The following is a 22926-nucleotide window of genomic DNA, read 5'->3' as shown; positions in this document are numbered from 1 at the left end:
TTGGTGTCTTGCTGCCTTTCACTTTGTATTTCTCTGACTTAGATCTTAATTTTCCCAGCTGATCTCCACCCCCCTCTCTGAGTCTTACTCTTTCCACTTCTCCATTCCTCATTTCCCCTTTCCCCTCACTTCCTCCTGCTCCGACCCTCTTGGTATCTATAAAACTGCTAACTCAAATGACAAATGGGTATATAAAGTTCTAGATAGGAAGGTAAGGGTTATGGTGGGTGTCTAGCGGAGTCTCTAGGGGCAGTTTGCTGCCTACATAGCATGCATCTGAGTGGTGGGTGGTTAAATATGGCAGATATAGACAACCTTTCCCCAGCATGAAAGCCTGCTCATTCAGTGGTTTAGGTTGGTCCCTGAAAGGGCTGAGTCTTAGAGGCCAGATCGTCCAGCTCCCCAAAATGGCCCTTCCGGGAGCTGCCTGGTCTGTAGTACAGGAAGGGGAAGGGGCCAAAGTGTGGGCGAAGGCGTGGCAGGAAGGAGGGAACTGTGGTCAGGGAACTGTTCGTGGGCACAGCTGCGCAGTTCTGTCAGCGCAGCGCGATCACCAGCTCCCAGCGCCGCAGCCCCCAGCGCACCCAGGATGATCTCAGCCGTGATCTTGTTCTTGCTCCTTTTGGTGGAACAAGCAGGTAAGGGGAAGGCTTCAGGGAGCGTTAGCTGGGCTTGAGTGGGAATCTAGGGCAGGAATTGGGGATGGGAGAAGGCTGGCCCTGGGCGATGAGAATGGAAGAAGGCCCTGGGTGAGCCAAGCCCGCCAGGGAGGGCTGAAGCAGATTCTGAATTTAGCCCTGTTGGGTCCCCACCCAGGCACAGCCATTCTTTCTTTCCTTGTTATCACTGTGTCTGTCTGTCTGTCTGTCTGTCTCTCTCTCTCTCTCTCTCTCTCTCTCTCTTTCCACCCTGACTTTAGAGCCTATATGAAGGGTGGGTTTGTCAGGGGTCTGGACTGTACAGCACAGAGAACAGCTTTAGGAAAGTTACTTTTCTTGATCAGCAACACCATAGGATGCTCTGTTGGGAGCTGGTATCAGCTAACTAGATAACCCTCTATATAGACAAGGGCCTGTCTGCGCTTGGGAGTAAGGCAGGGGAGTCTAAATACCATTTCTGGGGATGGTGAGGGCCACGCCGTTCCTTGAACTGATAACGTAGGCATCAGAGCACAGAGTCCTGTAGTCTCAGTCGTCAGCTGAGAAGAAAAGCCAAAAGCAGCACGAAGCAGCGGCTCTGAGGTTCTGCTCTGCCTGTGAACCCCCCCTCAGCGTCGCTTACTGTGTGGTCTGTCAATCCTGGTTATTAGGGGGAACTCCTGTAGCCCAAGTTAGCCTTGAAACTCCCTATTTAGCTGAGGGTAACCTTGGTTTCCTGGTCCTCCTGCCTTCTCCTTCCAAATGCTGGGTTTATAGGTCTGTGCCACCATGCCCAGTAAGGAGTTTTGAAAAGCACTGCTGATTGACAGCTGGCTTTTTTTCAGAGGTGGGGTTAAACTTTAGGGAAACAGAGAATGACTGGGAAGGAGGGTCACAGAGAAAAGCACAGACTTTGGGAGCAGAAAACCTAGATTTGAGTTCCAAGTCTGTTGCTCAACTCTGGCCCTGAGTGTTTTCTTAGCTTTTCTGAGTGCCTGGGTTTCATCATCCATAAAATGGTGAAGTTGGTGTATCTTTCACAGGGTAGTTTTGAGATTTATGCAATATCATGAGTGTGAGTGCTGTAGAGCAAAAAGAATTTTACTGATCTTAGTTAACCTGACTTGTGTGGAAGTGGGCAGGGCTACACCATTTTGTCAACCGATAAGAGGACAGGCAATGTGAAGTGCCTGGACTTAGAGTCTTATGTATCAGCTGAGGACTGTAAAAAAAATGTCAAGGTCCCTGCAGCAGGCTGACATCAGATTATCTCTCCTAATAAGACTGGGCGAAGTCTCTGGAGCCCAGATCCTGTGTGAGCATTAGAGGCAGGATCTCATCATATGGCCCAGGCTGGCATCGTGCATAATCGTCCTGCCTTAGCCTTGTGTAGTTAGTTGTATGGGGCTACCATGTTCAGTTCCCGTGTCCTTTGATTTGGGGGTTTTCTTGTTTTTTTTTTGCGTGTTTTTTGTTTTGTTTTGTTTTGTTTTGTTTTGTTTTGTTTTAACCTTGAGACAGGGTTTCTCTGTGTAGCCTTGGCTGTCGTGGAACTTGCTCTGTTGACCAGGCTGGCTTCCAACTCAGAGATCCACCTGCCTGCCTCCCAGGTGCTGGGATCAAAGTTGTGTGTGCCACCACCAGCAGTTTGTTTGATTTCACTCTATCCTAGGCTGGTCTTGGAACTCACTATGTAGCTTGGGCTGACCTCAAACTCATGGCGACGCCTTCCTCAGCCTCCCAAGTGCTGGGATTATACAACCCATCTCTTTCAGCTCCTGTGTGATGCTTTTTAAAATTTTTATTTCTAGTTGCATAAACTTCCCTTCTTAGAAGCCTATCGTGATTAACAGGGCAGAATAGCAGGACGAGGAATCCGTATTTTAAACTTAGTTTGTGGTCCTTCCTTTGAGCTGTCGTCGGTCACCATCCAGCTTCCCGTGCAAAGCCAATGGCATCTCTAGAGCCTCAAAAAGCAGTCGCTTTGGTTTTGGTTTGGTTTTTTGGTATCGTTAAGTGTCTGGTGAGACAAAAAGCAGTGAGGCTGAGAAGATGACCAATAATAGTGTAATTGTCTTGCCTCCCTTCCCCGGCTCACATCCTTCCTGTCCAGCCCTCAGCCACAGGTCACAGGACTTAACAGAGACATACTCTTGTGGTTTCTCTGCTGAAATTTGCCACTATTTTCCTCTCCCCTCCCCCTTTGGGCTGAGGTTTTCTTTTTTCTTTTTTTCTTTCTTTTTTTTTTTTGTCTCAGCCCAGTGAACTCCAATGGGTCCTTGAGGTAGACCAAGTGCTCAATGATGCCAGAGGAACCACAATACTGAAAAGAGAGCTGCCGGGTGGGTAGAGAGGGAAGTCTATAGTAAACCTAAGTCCTAGTACAGCAGAACCCTCCATGCTTCCTGTCCCACTCCTGCCATGGTCTCAGGGGCAAGGGGGGAATAATAGTCTAGAGAGGGAGTTAGTTTCTTCCCTTAGAAGGCTGCCATGGGCTTGGAGAGATGGCTTAGTGGTTAAGAGCACTGACCGCTCTTCCAGAGGTCCTGAGTTCACATCCCAGCAACCACATTGTGGCTCACAACCATCTGTAATGGGATCTGATGCACTCTTCTGGTGTGGACTCATAAAAATAAATAAACCTTAGAAAGAAAGAAAGAGAGAGAGAGAGAGAGAGAGAGAGAGAGAGAGAGAGAGAGAGAGAGAGGGAGAGAGGGAGAAAGAAAGAAGAAAAGAAAGAAAGAAAGAAAGAAAGAAAGAAAAGAAAGAAAGAAAGAAAGAAAGAAAGAAAGAAAGAAAGAAAGAAAGAAAGAAAGAAAGAAAGAAAGAAAGAAAAAAGAAAGGAAGAAGGACCCCTTTCCCTTCCCTGAGGGATGGCCCTTCCCTTCCCTCTACACCGGGTCCCATGGGCACCCTGTATCCCCTCAGCCGCCCTGGGAGAGCCGCAGCTCTGCTATATCCTGGATGCTGTCCTGTTTTTGTATGGTATTGTCCTTACCCTACTCTACTGTCGACTCAAGGTAAGGCAGGGTGGTCTAAGAACCAGACCCAGAAGTGGGGGTGGAGGGACAGCAAGAAGGGGAGCGAGAGGGGTTCCCCATGGTCTGAAGGGAAAAAGATGGGCCCCCAACTTCTCCTTTTCTGATTTCCTTTTCCCCACTCCAGATCCAGGTCCGAAAGGCAGCTATAGCCAGCCGTGAGGTATGGAGTCTCCCACGTCTACATGTCAGCGTTTCTTTTCTGGCTTTCAACCTTTCCCGGGGCCTTAGCCTGAGGTCTGACGCCCCTGGGATGGAGTGTGTCTTAGGTGTTAATCTGTATCCTGCCCCTCTCCTCAGGATGGGTAACAACCTGCTTGCTATCTAGCTGAACTGCAAATAAAATATCCAGGCAGGAAATAATCAAGTAGAAGTGTGTGGGTCTCTCCGCCCTCGTGGATCATTGGCCAATTCGATCCACGCGGGCTAAGGGAGCAGAGATGTTTTTGGAAGCCCTGTGAGTACGTTTGATGAATGACCCTACCGGGACTCACTGTCAGTAGGCAGATCAACTTTATTTAGGGTGATTCAAGACTTATAAAGCTTTGGGGGACTGAGGGCAGGGACAACCAGAAAGGGTAAATGTCATGGCTGGGGTCTTAGGGTGTCTGGAATGCCTCATTAGCATGGGGAAGCATTTCTGGAATCTCAGGTTCTGGCTGAATAGGTTTTCTCAGGAGTAAAGAAATTGGTCCTAAAATCTAATTGAAGCCATGTGACATTCCTCAGTGTGGGCTTAGAACTCCCCAGACAAGGTCAAAAAGGGAAAACCCCTGCTAACAAAGGGAGTCTCCCACGTTGCACCAAGTCCAGAGGCTATACCCCGCTATGGTGGACTTCGACCTTAATTAGCAGTTTTCCTACAGAGGTGACAATTAATACACTGGAGAGTTGCATGTTGCTCTGAAGTGTGTTTGTAGTCACACTGGTAAATGAGCAATCATGGGAGTGCGCCTAGCTTAAGGCAGCTACCATTGCTCTTGACCCAGATACTCCCTGGGTAGGAAGGAAAATGGTGAGGGGCCCTGGAGAAGGTGGGTCTCTAATGCCTTGCTCTTTCCATCTCTGTAGAAAGCAGATGCTGTCTACACGGTGAGTGAACCTCTTTTTATTCCTACCTTAGGGGTCAGAAAAAGAGGCGGGGGTTGGGAATGACCTTGAATGGAGTCTGAGGTGGAAGGGGGCCCTGTGATGCACTCAGATTCCTAAACGTCCTCTGATTCTCCTGCAGGGCCTGAACACCCGGAGCCAGGAGACATATGAGACTCTGAAGCATGAGAAACCACCCCAGTAGCTTCAGAACAGACGTGCTTGGCTGCATTCTTTTCCCACTTCTAATTCTCTCCGAGCCCTCTTGGTCACCTCTGTGCTTTGAAGGTTGGCTGACCTTATTCACATAATGATGCTAGCTAGGCTCTACATCAGTGTACACTGGCAGGTCCCCATCTCCGTTAAAGACTTACTCACTGACATTTCTCTTCTTCCAGCCTCCTTTGCTTCATTTCTTTTTCCTTCCCTGATCCTCGACTCTCACTAAACAATGGAAAGGGATTATCCCCCAATAAAGCTGCCAGAGACCTGACTCAATTCATTTTGTCATTTGTCACATGCTGGTGGAGCTTGGATTAAGTGTTCGGTTGGATAGTGGCGATAGTTTTGAGTAAGGCAAACTCAGCTCCTGAGAACACAGGACTCTAGAGCTACTTTGTTCATTTGGCGTATGAATGCTGACTGTATCTGGGTGAGAGGGGAGACCATCGATCCCTCGGTGTCTGAGGTGTCTGAGATGGAACTGTAGCAGAGAGCATTCTCACACTTCTTTTAATTTTTTTTTTTTTTGATTTTCGAATCAGGGTTTCTCTATATAGCCCTGGCTGTCCTGGAACTCACTCTGTAGACCAGGCTGGCCTCAAACTCAGAAATTCACCTGCCTCTGCCTCCCGAGTGCTGGGATTAAAGGCGTGCGCCACCACGCCTGGCTGCTTTCTCACACTCTTAACTCTGTGTTGGGAGTAGAGATGTATTTGGAGACATTAGAACCTGAGAAATTCCTTCTGTACCCAATGTGGCTGTTTGCATCTGAAAAATGAATCATGATTGGTTTGTGGGGAAGTCTGTATGTCTAACCCAGAATAGTCACCAATCTAGATAGTATCGACCCAGCGTGTGCATGTTTGAGGTAGCAGAGCTGGGAATCTAAACATTCAGAGGGAATGTGATGACAAGGATCGTGACAATATCCTAGTGGAAGACTTTATGAGAACTTTCAGGGGATTTGGGAGCAAGAAGGGCCTTAGAGAGAACCTAGTAGAGAGGTAGGCAAGGCCAGGGGGAGCAAATCGGCTCTAAATGGGAGGTCGTTTTCCACAAGGAATCACCTGCCAGTACCTGTCCTTTCCCCAGAGTCTCCAGGAAACTCTGCTTGGAAACATTTAAGCCTCATTAGGTGCAGCGAGCTCTGTCTCTAACCCTGCCTGCATTTCTTCCTGAAAGGGCCAAAGCGACCAAGCTTTCCCTCCCCTCCCCTCCCCTCCCCTGCNCTNCCCTCCCTGACCCTCCTCCCCCACAACCCTTGTGCGGGACAACACTAAAGTGCATAATGATTTCTATTTTCGAACTGTTTTTCCATTGTATCATTTTATCTGCTTACTGACCTAGATAAGAAATCCAGGCTCTTTGAAATATTAACCTGACTAAGGTTACCTTGAAAGCAGGGATACTGACTTTATTATCTCTGTACATTGTTCTACATAAAACAAAACGTTGTTTTTTTTTATTATCATTTTATTTTATTTTGGTTTCTACATTGGTTGTTCAAACGCTAGAATAAGGACTGTGCCATTAGACTATTTTTTGTTGGTTTTCTTTGCAGTGGGTAGGGGGTTGTTTGTTCTGATTTGAGACAGGGTCTTTCTATTTTGTAGCTCTAGCTGGCCTAGAACTTACTATAAAGATCAGCTTGGACCTGAACTCAGAGATCCAGCTGCCTCTGTCTCCCAAATGCTGGCATCCTTTTCCTTTTGAAAGAGTCTCTCTAAATTTCCCAGGCTGGCCTTGAACTTTCTTTGAGTCTCAGGCAGGCCTTGAAATGGAGAGCTCTGCTTCAGCCTCCTCAGTAGCTACAATTACAGATGTATTTCCATGGGCCCAGAAACACTGAATAAAAAGAGAAGGGAAATGGTTGTGAAAGGTGAAGGTCTTGAAGGAGGTTGATCAATTGGAAGATATTGGAGTCTCAGGCTCAGTCTGTGGTTGCAAGATGACGAGTGAGCCAGGGTAGATATCTAGGGTATTTTAAAGTGGAGGGCTGGGACTGTAGCTCTTGTCTTCTCCCCTTCCTCCTTCATTTCTTTCTTGATAGGGTCTCCTTATACAGCCTAGGTTGGTTTGAAGCTCCTAAGCTCAAGTGAGCCTCCTGTCTCAGCCTCCTGAGTGCTGAGAGCATAGGCATATACCACTGTGCATAGTCACATGAGAGATTTTAAATTTTATTTATTTATTAATAGGAGTGGGAGGTGAAGCCACCATGGCACATGTATGTTCACCACCAAGGGTACCAGAGATCGAATTCAGAACATCCGATTTGTACTGCGAGCATTTTTACCCAGTTGAGCCATGTTGCCAGCCCCCCATCAGAAGGGTTTTTCCCCCTAATTTTTATTAATTTATTTAGTGCAGTGTAGGTGTGTCGTGTCATGTATGTAGAGGTCAGAGGACAACTTAACAGGAGTCTGCTGTCTCCTTTTGCTATATGGGTCCCCAAGAATTGAATCTAGGTTGTCAGGCAAGCAAACACCATTTGTTTGTTTGTTTGTTTGTTCTAAACAAGGTTTCTTGTGTAGCCCTGGATGTCTTGGAACTACACTCTGTAGACCAGGCTGGCCTTGAACTCACAAAGATCCACCTGCCTCTGCCTCCCAAGTGCTGGGATTAAAGGCATACACCACCACACAAGGTTAAATTAGAGGTTCTGAATCAAGAAACTAGAGCACTTTGGGACAAAAGTGTGCCCCCCCCCGTTGCCCCCCCCCCCCCTTGAGTGGATTGAATCAGACCTTGTCTGCCACAGTCAGCTAGTCCACCTAGGGTGGAGTTTTCTGACTTAGGTAAAGTCTATTGAGTGCCACATCTGCTTCCTGCAAGAAGCCACTACCTGCTGAGCAGCTGAGCTCGCTTTCCTGGCATACGGGGGATGGGCCCCCCACCCTTTAAAAATCAGACCCTAGAATTAAAAGATTGAGCCTTGATCAGAGAACTTTGTCTTGGCTCCTTATTTCTCTTGCCATCCCCAGCTTTCCTTTCAGGGACCCCTAGCTGCTGGCGGCTATACAAAAGGATCAGGCCAACCTCTTTATTGTGGGATGGAGGAAACAGTGTCCCCAGGTTCAAAAGGAAAGACAGGGTCTTGAGTCAACTGCTGGGCTCTTTTTTAAAAAAAATGAGACAAAACAACAATAACACCATCTTTTTATAGAAAGATGAAATTCTGAGGGTTACCCTTTTTTCCTATGACCTCAAGTGAAGGGATTTTGTCATTCCTTTCTTGGGTCCATGTTCTTCAGTGACATTACAGAGTCATTCACACAGGACACACCTCGGGTTCGGAAACAAATCAGAGGCACCTACTCTGTCACGTCCATCTCTGGTTTCTTCAGTCCTTTCCCTCCCCATGATACCAAAACTTGTCTCCTTCTCCTTTTTGAAACATAGTTCTTATTCCTTCCTCCTTCTCCTCCCCCACCCTGCTACTTCTCCCAAACACCCAAAGACACAAGAGGCATGAAGTTTAACTCCTTCCGCATTTATTGGAGAAAACAGGCAGAAGGTAGGGAGAGGGGCTCTAGCGGTGGCCAGTGGAGCAGCTGGGGTGGGAAGACTGGGCCTGGCACATCTCACTTAGCCGCAGGAGCCGGTTTCTCCTCAAGGTTCATTAAACTGCTGAAGAAGTTCACCAGACTAGTTCCTGCTGACCTGACAAGGGGTGTCAGCTGCTCGTGTGTCTTCTCAAAGTATGCCCTGGGGAACGGGAGGAGCAGAGGTTAGAGTCTTTGTTGGTGATGAAGGTCAGAGCAGACTGACTAGGGTCCCCAAATAATATACCCTGGTATACCCTGATATAGCAAAGCCTGTTAGAGGCGGAGTGGGTAGGCCGTCCATGCAGCAGAGGATCAGACTCTGCAGACTGGAGTCCAAGGTCCACCTCTTGCTGCCCTCATCTAGGGTAAGGAAGGGATTTTTCTCCCCAAGTTAAGCCTGAGCATCCCTAACTCCAACCCCTGAGTTAAGATTCCTGGGAGACTTCCCTCCCTCCCTCCCTGAAGCAGTCCTGTAGCCCTTTGAGTTCTCTCCCAGAGACTTACTTGGCCTGGCTCTGAATCTCTGAGGTCTTGGCCTTCTCCATCAAATCTTTGCCATAATCAGTCATGCTCTGAAAGTATTGAGTGAACAGGCTCTGCATATCCGGTCCGTCTGCCTGTCTCTTAACCAAAGCTCCTACACAAACATAGATCACAGTCTCTGCATGTAGACTGCCAGCAATGAATCCCGGTCTCCCCTCACACCCCACAGGACCCACCCCAGCTTTTAGCCCCTTCCCCAAATTGGTGGCCTGCTACGTATTTTCTGTTGGTGGTTTTGAGTTGGTTTGGGTTTTTGGACTTTAGAAAGAGAATAATCTTCCTGTTGAGTCCACTGGTTGATGCACTCAACCTATACAAGAAGCACAAGAGAGTTGGGCAGCCAAGACTCTCAGTACCTTCTTTCCTTTGGTTTCCCCCGTATCAAAACCTCACCTTCCAGGCTACAGATGGTGACCAGCAGTGCGACCATTGCGAGCAGCTTCATGATGGCAGACTATGGCCTAGGAACAGTGCTGCTGGTGAGAAAGAACACTGCCGTCAGAGGGGCTTCAGCCCCTTGCAGGGATTCCCCCCCACCCAGATGGATGCTCACTCTAACTTAGCTCCTTCCCTCTCCACAATTAAAGTCCCATGCTCTTTGCACGTTGCCCACCCACAGCTCTGTTCCCTCAGCATACCGATTCTGTGCTGCAGTCCTTCCCGTCTACTCTGGGCTTGACTGGAGGTAGGGGCTATATACACATATACTCCCCCACCCCCACCCCGTCAGGTGATACGGAGAATGGCAAGTCCAGAAGGGCAGAGATCAGGCTGGAGTAAACAAGGGTTAGACATGGACAAAAGGACAAGCAAAAGGGACTCTTGGTGTCACAGTGAACCACAGGGGCATAAACTCTAGTGAAGGCCAATGTCTGCTTATGATTTATCCTTTTGGGATCAGGAGTTGATGGGTTTATATGTATCCATCAGGTAATCAGGATTCTAAGTTATTTTTCTGGAAAGCTCCAACATGCAGCTCTTAGCCCTCGTCATCTTTACCTTATTATGGACAAGTTTCATTTCCCCAACCCTTCACCCCTTCATAGCAATTTGGCAGAGAGGAATTTGGGAACAGAAGGAGAAAGGAGCAAGGCACAGTGGCACAAGCTTTTAATCCCAGCCCCGGGGAGTCAGAGGCAGATTGGTCTTTGTGAACTTGAGAGCAGCCCGATCTATATAGTGAGTCTCAGGACGGCACAGAGAGATTCTGTCTCAAAGGAAGAAAGGAAGAAAGAAAGAAAGAAAGAAAGAAAGAAAGAAAGAAAGAAAGAAAGAAAGAAAGAAAGAAAGAAAGAAAGAGGAAGAAAGAGGAAGAAGGGAAATGAATTGAAATAGGAGGTGGAAAGGAATGGGGGTTATGAAGATATAAGTCAGAACAGGTACAACTGCCTCTGTCCCTTTTTGAGTTAATGTGTAATGAGATAGGAAGGGGGCATGAACACCACACACACAAACACACACACACACACACACACACACACACACACACACACACACACCCCTCACGGACATACAAAAGACACACAGAGAAAATGCTGCATTGGAATTATTGTATTTGATAGGTCTCATGAATGAAATTCCTTTAAAATAATCATGAAATACAAGTCCATTTATGGGTTCTCATCAATGTGTGCTCCCTGCCTCCAAAAAACAAATTCAGAAAAATAGCCTCTGCCCTCCTGCTCCCAACCTCAGTAGTTAAGAGGCTCTGTCCAAATCAAGGTCAAAGGGCCTGGACACTTGATCCCCTTATCAGTTAGGTCCTGGCCCCTGGCCCAGTTCTAACTGTGTGGAAGGACAGAGGTACATTCGCTAGGCCCAGGGCTCTCCAGTGGAGTCAACTCAGTAGCTACTGAAAACATTCCTATCACTCACCTTTTTGCCACCAAGCTTACCCTGTGTGTACTGGAATATTAGTGAGAGATACGGGGGTGGAAGTGTGGAAGCTAGGGAGGGAGAGTGCAACCGAAGACCAAGAAATCTGTTTATTTTAGTTATGTGTTTTGCTTCCACGTGTATCTGTGTAAGAGTGTCAGATTCTCTGGAACTGGAATTAAAGTTGTGGGTGCTAGGATTTGAACCTGGATCCTTTGAAAAGTAGCCAGTTCTCTCTCTCTCTCTCTCTCTCTCTCTCTCTCTCTCTCTCTCTCTCTCTCAAACACACACACACACACACACACACACACGACTCTCTCTCTTTGCATGTATAAATGCAAACAACAGAAGGGTACATCAGATTCCATTACAGATGGTTGTGAGCCACTATGTGATTGCTGGGAAGTGAACTTATGACTTTTGGGGAAGCATCTGAGCCACCTCACCAGCCTCGTCACTGCTCTTACCCACTTCGCCATCTCTTCAACCCTTGCATATGCAATCTTGCATATTTCCAGTTGTCCTCTTGTGGACTTACCTCTAGTGTCACATCACTGCTTGCCCCTGGCCCTGGGGGGAGGAGCGTAACTTCAGGCTGCGGTTGTATTCTTAGATTTTATTTGTCTTTTCTCCATGTAAATAATAACTAGAGAGGGTAGCTGCTTCGGAAGCTAGTTCTGCCCACAACTCTCTCCTCGCCCTCAGAACTCTCACAGTCATTTTTTTTGGGGGGGGGGGGTCGTTGAGACAGGGTTTCTCTGTATAGCCCTGGCTGTCCTGGAACTCACTTTGTAGACCAGGCTGGCCTCGAACTTAGAAATCCGCCTGCGCCACCACGCCGGGAAGGCAAGGCCTGTGAATTCCAGCGGGGGAAGGGGGGACGGCGGGGGGCGGTAGAGGTCTGTTTTGGGGGGTTGGATTGTGAGTAGCAGTCCTTTGGAGGTGGTATAGAGTGGAGAGTTGTGGGGATTCTCCAGCCGGCTTTCAGGAAGGTGGAGGGTAAAGTGAACCACGTCTTCACAACCCCTGAGTGTGATATATTCATAAAATAGGTCTTCAAACTATAGTTTCACTTTTCTCACGTTCCGGTTTAAGGAACTCCATTGGTCTAATAGGCAAAATGCTCCCTCTAGTGTCTTGAATGCTCAAGAGTTTATCTCGACCTTGAGGAGGTTGGGCGGTCTTAAAAGGGGGCCTTCCACTAACGTCTAAAGGGCCACCCACAAACTCCCACTCGCCACTGCACTCGGACTGAAGCCCTGGGGCCTGCAGGCCTGCCACTCTTCTGTTTTCTCCTCTCCTATTGGTCACTAGTAAATTGAGGCACCTTTTTCATCATTGAGTGGGTTGGGTCTTTGGGCGCTTCCTTTGCCCATTTCCAAGATGGCGCCTACGGACATGCTTGGAATACAGGGTGAAGCTGCAGTTCTGCCATTACTCAAGATGGCTGCCCCCATCAAGATGACCGGGTGTGCCTAGGGGGAAAGAGGCTGCAGGATGGTCTGAGATGGTAAGGGCTAGTGTTCCATTGCGGGCAGACCCTTGGGACGTGGGAATGAAGAACAGAGAAACTAGAAAGTCAGCGGAAGCCTGCGGTAGTAGTTAAGACTAGATAATGGGAGAGCAGACGGGGGTGACAGGTGGGGGTGAGGGATCAACGATGGGGCGGGAGTGTGCCCGGGATTCAACTTTAGCATCGGTGTTCTCTCCCCCTACTGTTCCTTATTGCAGGTCTAGCATTGAACCATATGGAAGTTTCTGAAACTGGGGAGCCCGATGATGGGGGGTGGAGCCCGTGGGGGATAGAGGGAGCAATAGATTTTATCCCCAGGCTAACCCCAACCCCTCCCTGTCCTCTGGATTAAAATGGGGAACACCCTGGGCCTGGCACCGATGGGTACTTTACCCCGCCGGAGCCACCGTCGAGAGGAACCGCTGCCCAACCCCGGGAGCTTCGACGAGCTGCACCGGTTGTGCAAAGGTGAGACCGCAGCTTTTGGGTGTCTCAGGATGAAGGGTCATAGAGAAGGGGAGGGTCCTGAATGCTGATGTCCAGTGATGTGAACAGCGAGGGGAGATCACAGCTGGAGCATCCGGCAGTCAAAAAGGACCAGATGTTCAAAGCAGAGCGTTTTGTTGCAGGATTTGAAAGGAGGTCATTTCCTCCAGTGCTTCATATGCAATTGAAAGGGGAGTCCGTCTATGTAGTTAGGGGTCCTTATCTGTGCATGTTCCTTCCCTTCAGATGTATTCCCAGCACAGATGGAAGGCGTGAAGCTGGTTGTCAACAAGGTTCTGAGCAGCCATTTCCAGGTGCTCCCACTGGTCTGGCCCCTACTTACCCCCCTCCTCCCTGCTTGTCTCTGGATCCTCTTTACACCTATTAGTCCTGTCTTGGCTAGGCTATGTGGGACAAATGAGGGGAAGTGTGGGGTCCTCCCCCCCCAATGCCTTTAAGCAACAAGATGTGGGACTTGTTGCTTAAAGTCCAGTGGCCCTCTGCATGCGTTGGAATAGTTGAGGTTTTAAAAAGCCCCCTCTGGATGGAAAAAAAGGTCAAGGGTGGGAGACGGGATTGAAACGAAATAGAATGCTCTGTTCTCCGTTGTCTCCTCTTTCCTCAGGTGGCTCATACTGTGCACATGAGTGCCCTGGGCTTGCCAGGGTACCACCTCCATACCGCCTATGCAGGGGACTGGCAGCTTAGCCCCACAGAGGTGAGGGCTCCCCCACACTCGCGTCAACTGTGTAAAACGCACATGGACGTAGGTCTTGAGAATTTGGAAATGTGTGTGATCAGCAACTATGTTCTCAGTGCCTCTTCTGAACGCGAGCTAGTCCTGTGCAAAGCTGCCCGAGTTTGTCTTTGGCGTCCACCAGGGGGCACTGTGAGATGTTACTGAAATCCCTTCCTGTTCATGTGCCAATGGATAGAGCTACCTACCCATCTCAGCCTTCCTGTCTACGCTCCCTAACAGGTGTTCCCCACTGTGGTGGGGGATATGGACAGCAGTGGCAGTCTCAACGCCCAGGTCTTGCTTCTGTTGGCAGAACGGCTGCGAGCTAAGGCTGTCTTCCAGGTGACCCACAGTTCCTGCCTCCATCCACCGAGGCACCTCTCTTTCTCCTCCATGGGTATCCTGCCTTGGGGGACGCAGGGGGAGGAGGAGCAGAGGCAATACTGAATATAAACAGAGAGAAGGGTATTTTATTTGTTACTCTCCCCACCCAGACACAGCAGGCCAAGTTCCTGACATGGCAGTTTGATGGCGAGTATCGGGGAGATGACTACACAGCCACTCTGACCCTGGGAAATCCGGATCTGATTGGGGAATCAGGTGGGGAACTGGGACGGAGTTCTGGGGGTGGGGGGACCTTTTTGGCTAGGCTAGGGTGGGAATGACCAGATGGTAAGAAACTAAACCTGACTCCCTGACTCTTGCATCCTCTCTCCCTGACAGTGATCATGGTTGCTCACTTCCTGCAGAGCATCACCCATCGGCTTGTGCTAGGAGGAGAGCTAGTTTATCACCGGCGGCCAGGAGAAGAGGGGGCCATCTTGACTCTGGCTGGGAAGTACTCAGGTACGAGATCAAGTGAATGATGGTGAGGAGGAGAGACTCGGGGCTTTTCTGGGGTTCCTTTGCCTGTATCTACGATGGTAACTGCCTTTTCCCTCTGTTCTCCCCCACCCTGCAGCTGTCCACTGGGTAGCTACGTTGAATGTTGGGTCAGGTGGGGCCCATGCAAGTTATTACCACAAGGCCAATGAACAGGTAAGACTACCAAGCTCATCTCTTAGCCTAGTGAGTCAGTCAACCAGAACCTTCTGCCCCTCGAGTCTTCCCAGGCTTCTGGCCTATGATTCTTTCTGGCCTCATCTGGTCTACATTTTCACACATGCATTCCAGCTTGCTTATACCCTGCCAGAACTCCTGTGGGATTCATGGCGACGGGTCCTCCTCTCGTTCTTGTCCCTGCTTCTCAGGTTCAGGTTGGAGTAGAGTTTGAGGCAAATACAAGGCTACAAGATACGACCTTCTCCTTTGGTTACCACCTGACTCTGCCCCAGGCCGATATGGTGTTTAGAGGTGAGGGTTTTGAGACACTTAGAAGTGGTGAGGGATTTGGGGACATGCAGGGAGGGAGGCTCTACCTTACTTCTGTTGACTCCATACTCCAAGTCTGGCTAATCAACCGGGTCAATATACTTTTCCCCGGCAGGCTTGGTGGACAGTAACTGGTGTGTTGGTGCGGTGCTGGAGAAGAAGATGCGTCCCCTGCCTGTCACCCTAGCCCTTGGAGCCTTCCTCAATCACTGGCGAAACAGATTCCATTGCGGCTTCAGCATCACTGTGGGCTGAGGTTGTCCTGGGAGCAGCCTCTGCAGCAGCTGGAACCTTTGAGTCTGATACCCTAGGGCCAGAGACTAACTTGGTCCCTCTCCAGAGCCTACCTTGCCGGATGACTCCTAGGTCCCATGGGCAGAGTGGGGGGGACAGGACGATGTCCTCCTCAGAACCAGAACTGCCGGAGAGTCATTTTTTCCAGTTAGGTAGCGGGTTGAGGTTCCCAATACTGCCATCAGCCCCACTATAATCTCCCATAAGCTGTATGGCTCTGGAGTAAAGGAGAGGGACTACGGGATGTGTCTGGCTTCCCTCACCCTACTTTTTTTGTTATTTTTGTTTGATTGAGATATTACTACTCCTTCTTCAAAGCAGAGAAATCTGCATGGAAAGAGGGAGCAGAAAAAAAAAAGCCTCCTATCCCATTTCTCCTGGTTTCTCCATTCCTCAGTCTTCCACTCCTTCCCTCGGGAAGGGAGGATTAAAGAGTTAAATCTCTGGCCACAGAAAGACCAAAGAATGGGCCCACCCATTCCCAGAAGGAACTCTAGTCACCTCCTAGCCCCGAGGCTTCCATCTTTCCCATCCCCTGTGTTTCCGGAGAACAACTTTGGCCCTGTGGTTGCCCACCTCCCTTCTCTCTGTCCCCCACCCACTCCACGCCCCACTGATGAGTGCACTAAGAGACAGTGACTGTTCAGCATTTCATTGCCACTCCCAAGCTCCTTCCTGCTGGTTCCCGTGTGGGGTCCAGCGCTGTACCCTTTCCAGGCCAGTGTATCCCTGGGGGTCTGGGGAAAGGATGCAAGCCTGGGCCTCAACTGCAAATCTCCCCGAGCAGCGGCGTCATAGCAGACAGTTCCTCCAAGCGCTGAAGTTCATAGGAGTATGCATTGTTTATACTCCGGAGGTCAGCCAGCAGGCCCATCAGCTTTGCATACAGAAACCTTTGGAGGAAGGAGCAGGGTTACCAGGGAAATAAGGCAGCTGGGAGTCCTGTCCTGAGGTTCCTATCCCCTGGACCACTCCTCAGAGAGGCTAAGTCTGAGCAGCAGATGCTCTGGAGCTACATCTTGGAAAATCTCAGACATACCCAAGAAGGGCCTCTATCAACACTGTTCCTTCATTGTGCCTAGTTTTTCCTGAACCCAGGGCTTTGAGGTCAAGTGTAAAAGAAGTTCTTGGCCAAAACGTCAACTGTATAGAATCTGAAGGTGAGGCCTTCTAGATCCAGTTCTAGAAGGCGGTTGTGTTATTCTATAGTATAAAGCATCTCCCTCGTAGCAAACGGATTCATTAGGGAATGAGCAGAGCGAAGGTGGCATAGATGTCTGAGCCTGCACTGTTGAACTAGGCTCTGTCCGTGAAAGTGTGACGGATCCTAATTTCAAGGGGACCTAAAACTTCAAGGAATTGACCCAAAGGAGAGGAGCGGGCCAAAAGAATGAACAAGACTTTGAAATTTTGACTTTAGTTTGGAAAAGTCGGAGAGGTGAGAGGTAAGGAATGTCACCAGTCTCAGGAAAGCTGTCACACCCAGGCCATGAGCTACGACTTTGCATCTCTACTGACTGAAAACAACAACAGGAGCCAACAACTTGGAAAAGGGAGACAACACAGCAGTCTGAGCAATCTGGATACTGTGTGCGATGGATGGGGTGGTCCGAGGGAAGGTCTAGATTCCTAAGTACCTGGTTTCCCAAAGGAAACAACAGTAAAATGCATCCATCCGGAGCTCAGTGTTTCACAGATCCCTTCCTACCCCCGGCGCAGCCTCCGAATCCGCTGCCTCCTTCCTCCCTACCGACTTTGGAGCCGAGACTGTTGTTCCATAATGTGGTTGTTCAGAATCAGCGCCATCTCCTCTTGTAGCTGATCTATCTCTTCTCTTTGGGTAACTCCGGGTCTGTCTGAGAGAGGAGACTGGGAAGGGCAAGGTGGCAGGGGCCACAGATGGGGGCCTCACATTGTATAGGGGCTGGGGATGGTATAGATAGACCCTTGCTTAGGCTTGAAAGCTAGAAGGTCAGGGAAGGATTAAAGGGACCGAGAGTTGGGTAGAGGTGGAAGGGGCCAGAGTTCCTCAGCTTTGGGATGATCCTCACCAGGGGAGAAGAGGGCCGTGGCAGCCATGAGCACATACTCAGGCTCCTGGAGATGCAGTCCTTTCAGGTTTTTATGGAAGTGGAGGATCGACTCCAAAAACTCGTACTGGAACCCTGCTGTGAGAGATGGTAGACTGAGGAGCCTCCTGGCCATTGCTCCACACCTCATACCACTGAGATACATACCCTGGACCGTTCTACCATCTCACCATGGACTGCGTCCTCCATCTTGTAGCAAAGAGGCCCACAGAAGAAATTCTCTGTTTGAAGACAGAACGTAGTGTTGAGTGAGATATGCAATATTTCCACAGCCGCTCCCTTGAGAAGGGAGATCTGGTCCTCCATGGTTAGGGACCTGTGTCGGGTAGAAAACAAGGGCACTTTAGACTTAGGTCTATCCATCAAAAAAAAGGTCCAATCGGCACACTGCAAATGTAAGACCCTAGCACTCAGAAGGCTAAAGGATGTCATACCAGTCTTTAATCGGAGACCGGTCTGACTTACCGAGCGAGCACTTGCTTCCTGAAAGGCCATGTGCTACTCACCGGAAGAGCGGCAGATCCTTGGTGAACTTGATGATCTGTTGCACCATAAACGTGTTGATATCTGCAAAGTGTGTGAGCAGAGGCAACACGGGGCCCCGAGGCTGGAAAGGCCGGTGATGCATGAACAGATAGGCCGGAGGCTGTAGAGTTCAGAGCTTTAGTAAGAGGCCCCAGCCTTGGCTGCCCTTGAGGGCTCACCAGGCTTATCTAAGAAAGGTTTTTTGCTGAGGAACCTGCCCATCGTGGGATTCTGGAGATCTGTTCTCCATCAGGGCATAGCCTTCTTCTGTGGGTTACCTCCTCAGGTACCCAGGTCACATCCTGGTTAAGTTCTCACCTTGAACTGCACAAACTGGTCAAACATGGGGCCCACATGGCGAGTGTGGGCCCCCAGGAGGATCTGGACCAGTTCTTTCTGCTGCTGATTCAGTTGCAAAGATGCTTTCTCTGCCCGCCGCTGTGCCTGTCTGGCTCGCCGCAATGCCAGGGCTTCTGCTGACAGTATCACTGTGTCAGGCAAGAGAGATGACAAAGCTGTTGAGACCAGCAGCGAGCACCTTTCAGCCATCCCTTCAGTTGGGGCCACTCCACCTCCCCAGATAAGGAAGGAGGAAGGAAGAAAGAGTTTCTGAGGCTTCCTTGGGACTTCATTGAATTAATGTTTCCTGATGGCAGGGGAATCCCTGCACACTTTCTGTCGATCTCATATTCATCTGTGATACACTTCAGCAGAAAGCAATGCACCATGGGAAAGAAGGGGAGGGTGGAGAATAAAGTGGGAAGGGTATAGAATGTTTGGCTCCTTGGAAACATTGAAGAAGGGTCTTAATATTGGAAACATCACTTTGTATCTGCATAAATCGTGATTTCAAAGGCTCTGAGGCTAGATGTCAGTGGATCTAGCAACTCTAACTCAGACCTCATGTGTGTGTCAGAAGCCGACTCCAGTAACACTTCCACAGTTGTACAATAAGTGATATAGGTTGGGCAGGGTCATTTGGCTTCTACAGTCTTTTCCACTGCTCTGTGTTGAAAAGCAGTATGGGAGGGAAAGCAGGAGTTTGAGGGGCAGACAGGCTTGATTCCGAAGTGTGATTCTGTTTCCTAGCTGACTGACTCCGACAACTTAAGTTGTGGGAGACCAGCCTTGTTATCTGTTGGAAGCATAGCACAGTTACCTGTCACAGAGAAAGCAGCAATAACTAAGAAGTACCTATGAGGTGACAGGTTGTATGTACTTAAGAGACAGAAGAGAAGAAGCAAGCCATATGAATGTCTAGGGGAAGGGCATTTCAGGCAAGGGGATGGCAAATGGGAAAAGCCTTGGGGAACAGTATGCTTGATACACACGCTCAAGGATAGCACTGAGCCCGTGTGGCTGGGATGTATTGAAGGGAGGTTAAGAGACAAAGTCTGGAAGAGGATATGCATGAAAGCATATACCTTGAAAGAGATTGGGATGGGGAGAGACTGGAGGGATACTTTTAATTCAGGGTTAAAAACACTTGATCTTGCAGAGAACCTGGGTTAAAATCCCAGCACCCATATGGCAACTCATATGGAACTCAAGTTCCAGGCGATCCAACACTCTTCTCTAGCCTTTGTGGGCACCAGGCACACACATGGTACTTAGACATATATGCAGGTGAACACACACATTAAAAATAAGTGCTTTTTAAAACAAGAGATTAGAAGTTTTGAAAACAGGCAGAATCTGATTGGTTTCCAACAGCTCACTTTGCCTGCTGTGGGAACCTGAACAAAAGCAGAGAAGCACCAATGGACTCCTGGAACGGTAGGGACCAACTCACTGTCTTTCCTCATGCCAACATTTAGACACTTCTGCAACCTGCAGGCTGGACAGTGGCGTCTCTGGGCCTTGCTGACCTCACACCTTCCAGCAAACGGACAGATGGGACCAATGGTTTTGCTGACTGTTCGTCTGTGAGATAGAGACAGGCACTGCATGGTTTTAGATGGCAGAGAACATGCAGGTGGGTCTAAGAGCACCCCAAAAGGACACGGCCTAAAAGACGGATCGATTTAACAACAGACTCATCTGAGCTGTGCGCAAAGGTCTTCAGAGGTAGTTGGAGCGTTTTCATGAGAACACAAGGTTACTCAGGAACCCTCGTGTGGCAATGATCTCGGTACTTTGCAGGTAGTGTGTGCTACACAAGTGTTCTTGACTCTTAGGCTCTGTCTCTGGGACAAATGGTTAACCTGCCTTGTCATTAGGTCACCAGTTTCACACTGCGTTGTGGTCAGCAAGATTGAGAGTGCTAGACACTGGGCAGTTCAGCTTAGCTGCAAGAGGATTATAACTTGGAGGTGTACCAGTGTTTAAAGGTGGACTGATAGAAATGTCGGGGTTGTTTCTGTTGGGGAGGAAGCATTCACCTGAAGAAGCCCTTGCAGCCCTCACAAGTCAGGGCGTGGAAATGATAGCCTGTGGCCCGGTCTCCACACACCACACAGTTCCTCGGCCCATATTCTTCTTCACTGGCCATGGTTTCTAGTGTTAGCATAGCTGTCATGGTCTCCTGAATGTGGGAGGAGTTGAGAATCAGCACTGAGCCATAGGACTCTCTTCTCTCTCCTCTACAGAATCTCTTCCCAAGACTGCCCAGCCTGACACCGGGCTCCCCAGCACTGCGGACACTAAAAGCAAAAATGTTGCTTTTTGTCTCTGGCCTCCAACAAATTACCTACCTGTTTCCCTTAGGCAGCAGGCCACAAGATCGGGTGTAGGATGCCTCTCCCCAGGCCTCCTCGCTGACCCTGCTTTCCTTGAGATCTCAGGAACTGCCAGGAATTAGGGACTGCGGTCCTCAGTGCCTGGAAAACAAGGGCCTTCTCTTGCATGGGGCCTCTAGGTATCCTCGGTGCCATATGTAGGTAGGACCCAGACTCTGGACCCAGGGCAAAGACCTGGGTGTGGGTGTGGGGTGGGGTGGGGGTTCCTAGCATGCCCGAGAAGTGTTGGTTGGTGGCAGATGGGGAGGGGCCAGGACCTCATGACTCATTAAAAGCTGCTGCTTACTAGACTCCTGGAGGATTTCCCTGTGGGTGAGCTTTAGGCTAAATCTACACTCCCCTTTTTGCATGGATCCTGAATAAGCCAGGAAACAATGGGAGAGATGGCAAGCTTTTTCACGTGCAGTTTGCAAATGGTAAAAAAAAAAAAAATAGCTATAACAATTATACCAGGCTCCCAAAGGATTTTCTTTCTTTTTCTTTTCTTTTTTTTTATTTTTTATTGATTTTTTTAAAAAAAATAATGTATATACCTAGTACCCACAGAGATCAGAGGACAGTGTCTGATCTTCTGGGACTAGAGTTATAGGCAGTTGTGAGCTGGCAAGTTGAGTACTAGGAATTGAGGTTAAATCCTCTGCAAGGAGCTCTTGCCTTCTGAGCCCCAGAGATCTGTTAAAAAAAGACTTCAGTATCCAACTAAGAACTTAGGTGTAATGCTAGAAGGGATCCCACTTTCTTACGTGGGGAGACTGGGATATGAATAAAAGTGAATTCTAGGTGCTGGCAAGGTGACTCCCTCTGTAAAGTGCTCACTATATAAGCACCGAGAGCCGAGTTTAATTCCTAGAACCTACATTTTTAAAAATGGCACGGTGGAACAACTCATAATTCCAATGCCAAGGAGGCAGAGACAAGAAGGCAAGCCTAGCTTTCTTGCTGAAATCCAGTCCAGTGAGAGACTGTCTCAAAAACCACGGTGGAGCTGGTGTAAAGACTCGGTAGGCAAAGGCACTTGCTGCCAAGCCTGATGACCTCTTTGATCCCTAGAATCCACATGATGGACAGAGAGAATTGGCCCCTGTAAGTTGTTCTCTGACCTTTATACACACTCTGTGGCTTATTGGCACAGAGTGGCTTATTCTCGCTCAAAAAGGAATGTAAAAACAACACAAACCCTCCAGGCTCCAACCCTGATACCTGGTGCCAGATCAGGGGTGGTGGTTTCTTGTTAATCATAGCTTATTATTTAGACCCAATTGACCAAAACTACAAATTCTTAATAAAAATATCACATGAAGAGTCCTGATACATAACTTTAAATTTTAATATATAACCTTATTTCTAATGATGGTTCTTAAACACTTTAACCTCCCTTGCAGCCCACCACCCACCAGAGGGAGTGGGAAAGAAAGGACACAGAGGTAGTGGACCTGTTTAGAAAAGTTCTTTGGAGCAACTCTTGTCTGTGTTGTCTGGAAATCAGCAGTACAGTTCACAGATTAGCAGCAGCAGCTCAAACCACTCAGAAACACCCCAGGGATCTACCAGCAATTCAGTTCGGTAGAGTCTGGATAGCAACAGCAGTGACAGGACCTAGCAGAGACAGCCAGGCCTCAGCCTTGGCTCAAGTCAGCAGAAGTTCTCCAGTGTGCCTCTCTCAGGGGAAGCAAAGATCAGGGAAGATGCAAGACCCACAAGCGTTGCACAGCTAGCTGTACCAGCAAGCCAAGCTCTGTCTCCATCACTCCATGAGTCCTATTGGTACCCTCCAAACATTACATGTCCTCTAGGTGCCTTGTCTCAGCATGTGTTTTGCCTCAGCATGTGCATCCAATCAGCCCCAGTCCACGGAGTCTGGACAAATGTAGCTGAACTATGCAATGTAGGCGGACCAATACATGTGCATCGCTAGCAAAGAATCAATCATGTATCCTTTCACGTGTTTGCTTTAGCAGGACATCCTCTCTCCTGCGTCTGCTTCAGTGAAACACTCCTTCATGAGTCTGCCTTAGTCTTTCACACCTGTATCCACTTCAGGAAAACACTCCTTCAGGTATTTGTCCCAGCAAAACACCATCCCACACAACTGACTCACCAGAGAACTTTCCACTACACTGATAGTCCTTGGTTCCCTCTGTAATTATGGCCTTCATCATCTGCGATGCTCTCACCTTCTAACCTCCCACAACAGCCAATCAGTAAGCTTGGAGCACTCAG

General features: G+C 48.9%; 4 protein-coding genes across 20 annotated transcripts; 2 read left to right on the top strand and 2 right to left on the bottom strand.

Moving 5' to 3' along the window:
* Positions 1–485: 485 nt before the first annotated feature.
* Positions 486–5263, top strand: Fcer1g (Fc receptor, IgE, high affinity I, gamma polypeptide). Its single transcript, NM_010185.4, has 5 exons — positions 486–638; positions 3567–3658; positions 3804–3839; positions 4748–4768; positions 4908–5263. Exons 1-5 carry the CDS (start codon positions 590–592, stop codon positions 4968–4970), a joined length of 261 nt encoding a protein of 86 aa, NP_034315.1. The 5' UTR covers positions 486–589; the 3' UTR covers positions 4971–5263.
* A 3192-nt stretch (positions 5264–8455) lies between these two features.
* On the bottom strand, positions 8456–13271 carry Apoa2 (apolipoprotein A-II). Of its 5 annotated transcripts, none has more exons than NM_001305585.1 (4): positions 12857–13271; positions 9469–9548; positions 9037–9169; positions 8456–8692 (listed from the first exon to the last, which is right to left on the bottom strand). In NM_001305585.1, the coding sequence occupies exons 2-4, from the start codon at positions 9518–9520 to the stop codon at positions 8569–8571; spliced, it is 309 nt and encodes a 102-aa protein (NP_001292514.1). In that variant the 5' UTR covers positions 9521–9548; positions 12857–13271; the 3' UTR covers positions 8456–8568. The 5 variants fall into 5 exon arrangements, 4 of the variants coding, with proteins under 4 accessions (NP_001292514.1, NP_038502.2, NP_001292478.1 ...); NM_013474.2 differs by lacking the exon at positions 12857–13271 and adding an exon at positions 9714–9781 and having other exon boundaries at positions 9469–9551; NM_001305549.1 differs by lacking the exon at positions 12857–13271 and adding an exon at positions 9714–9781.
* On the top strand, positions 12321–17033 carry Tomm40l (translocase of outer mitochondrial membrane 40-like). Of its 2 annotated transcripts, none has more exons than NM_001037170.2 (10): positions 12321–12460; positions 12682–12931; positions 13196–13263; positions 13575–13667; positions 13929–14030; positions 14183–14288; positions 14412–14534; positions 14650–14726; positions 14939–15041; positions 15175–17032. In NM_001037170.2, the coding sequence occupies exons 2-10, from the start codon at positions 12817–12819 to the stop codon at positions 15312–15314; spliced, it is 927 nt and encodes a 308-aa protein (NP_001032247.1). In that variant the 5' UTR covers positions 12321–12460; positions 12682–12816; the 3' UTR covers positions 15315–17032. The 2 variants fall into 2 exon arrangements, with proteins under 2 accessions (NP_001032247.1, XP_006497016.1); XM_006496953.4 differs by having other exon boundaries at positions 12335–12460; positions 12782–12931; positions 15175–17033.
* On the bottom strand, positions 15990–20901 carry Nr1i3 (nuclear receptor subfamily 1, group I, member 3). 12 transcript variants are annotated; one of them, XR_373594.4, is made up of 9 exons: positions 20662–20901; positions 20350–20492; positions 19761–19891; positions 18287–18456; positions 17950–18089; positions 17614–17759; positions 17405–17521; positions 17104–17205; positions 15990–16246 (listed from the first exon to the last, which is right to left on the bottom strand). XR_373594.4 is itself a non-coding variant. In XM_006496628.2 (9 exons), the coding sequence occupies exons 2-9, from the start codon at positions 20484–20486 to the stop codon at positions 16975–16977; spliced, it is 963 nt and encodes a 320-aa protein (XP_006496691.1). In that variant the 5' UTR covers positions 20487–20492; positions 20662–20901; the 3' UTR covers positions 15990–16974. The 12 variants fall into 12 exon arrangements, 7 of the variants coding, with proteins under 7 accessions (XP_006496691.1, NP_033933.2, NP_001229992.1 ...); XR_003947935.1 differs by having other exon boundaries at positions 17405–17518; XR_373595.3 differs by having other exon boundaries at positions 15990–16990; positions 20662–20900.
* Between the last annotated feature and the right edge of the window lie 2025 nt (positions 20902–22926).

This window comes from Mus musculus, chromosome 1 (genome assembly GCF_000001635.26).
Source record: "Mus musculus strain C57BL/6J chromosome 1, GRCm38.p6 C57BL/6J".
Classification (NCBI taxonomy): domain Eukaryota; kingdom Metazoa; phylum Chordata; class Mammalia; order Rodentia; family Muridae; genus Mus; species Mus musculus.
This window is presented reverse-complemented; position numbering and strand designations above follow the sequence as displayed.

Bases quoted from the DNA above. Each gene is read 5' to 3' on its own strand.
- Fcer1g (NM_010185.4), top strand. From the start codon at position 590: ATGATCTCAGCCGTGATCTTGTTCTTGCTCCTTTTGGTGGAACAAGCA. The intron at 639-3,566 runs GTAAGGGGAAGG...GTATCCCCTCAG, and splicing joins CCTTTTGGTGGAACAAGCAG to CCGCCCTGGGAGAGCCGCAG. The intron at 4,769-4,907 runs GTGAGTGAACCT...ATTCTCCTGCAG, and splicing joins AAGCAGATGCTGTCTACACG to GGCCTGAACACCCGGAGCCA.
- Apoa2 (NM_001305585.1), bottom strand. From the start codon at position 9,520: ATGAAGCTGCTCGCAATGGTCGCACTGCTGGTCACCATCTGTAGCCTG. The intron at 9,170-9,468 runs GTGAGGTTTTGA...ATGTTTGTGTAG, and splicing joins CACCATCTGTAGCCTGGAAG to GAGCTTTGGTTAAGAGACAG. The intron at 8,693-9,036 runs GTAAGTCTCTGG...CCCGTTCCCCAG, and splicing joins GAGATTCAGAGCCAGGCCAA to GGCATACTTTGAGAAGACAC.
- Tomm40l (XM_006496953.4), top strand. From the start codon at position 12,817: ATGGGGAACACCCTGGGCCTGGCACCGATGGGTACTTTACCCCGCCGG. The intron at 14,031-14,182 runs GTGACCCACAGT...CTCCCCACCCAG, and splicing joins GAGCTAAGGCTGTCTTCCAG to ACACAGCAGGCCAAGTTCCT. The intron at 14,535-14,649 runs GTACGAGATCAA...CCCACCCTGCAG, and splicing joins TCTGGCTGGGAAGTACTCAG to CTGTCCACTGGGTAGCTACG.
- Nr1i3 (NM_009803.5), bottom strand. From the start codon at position 20,486: ATGACAGCTATGCTAACACTAGAAACCATGGCCAGTGAAGAAGAATAT. The intron at 19,892-20,349 runs GTGAATGCTTCC...TCTATCTCACAG, and splicing joins GGCTGCAAGGGCTTCTTCAG to ACGAACAGTCAGCAAAACCA. The intron at 17,760-17,949 runs GTGAGTAGCACA...TACCCGACACAG, and splicing joins AAGGATCTGCCGCTCTTCCG to GTCCCTAACCATGGAGGACC.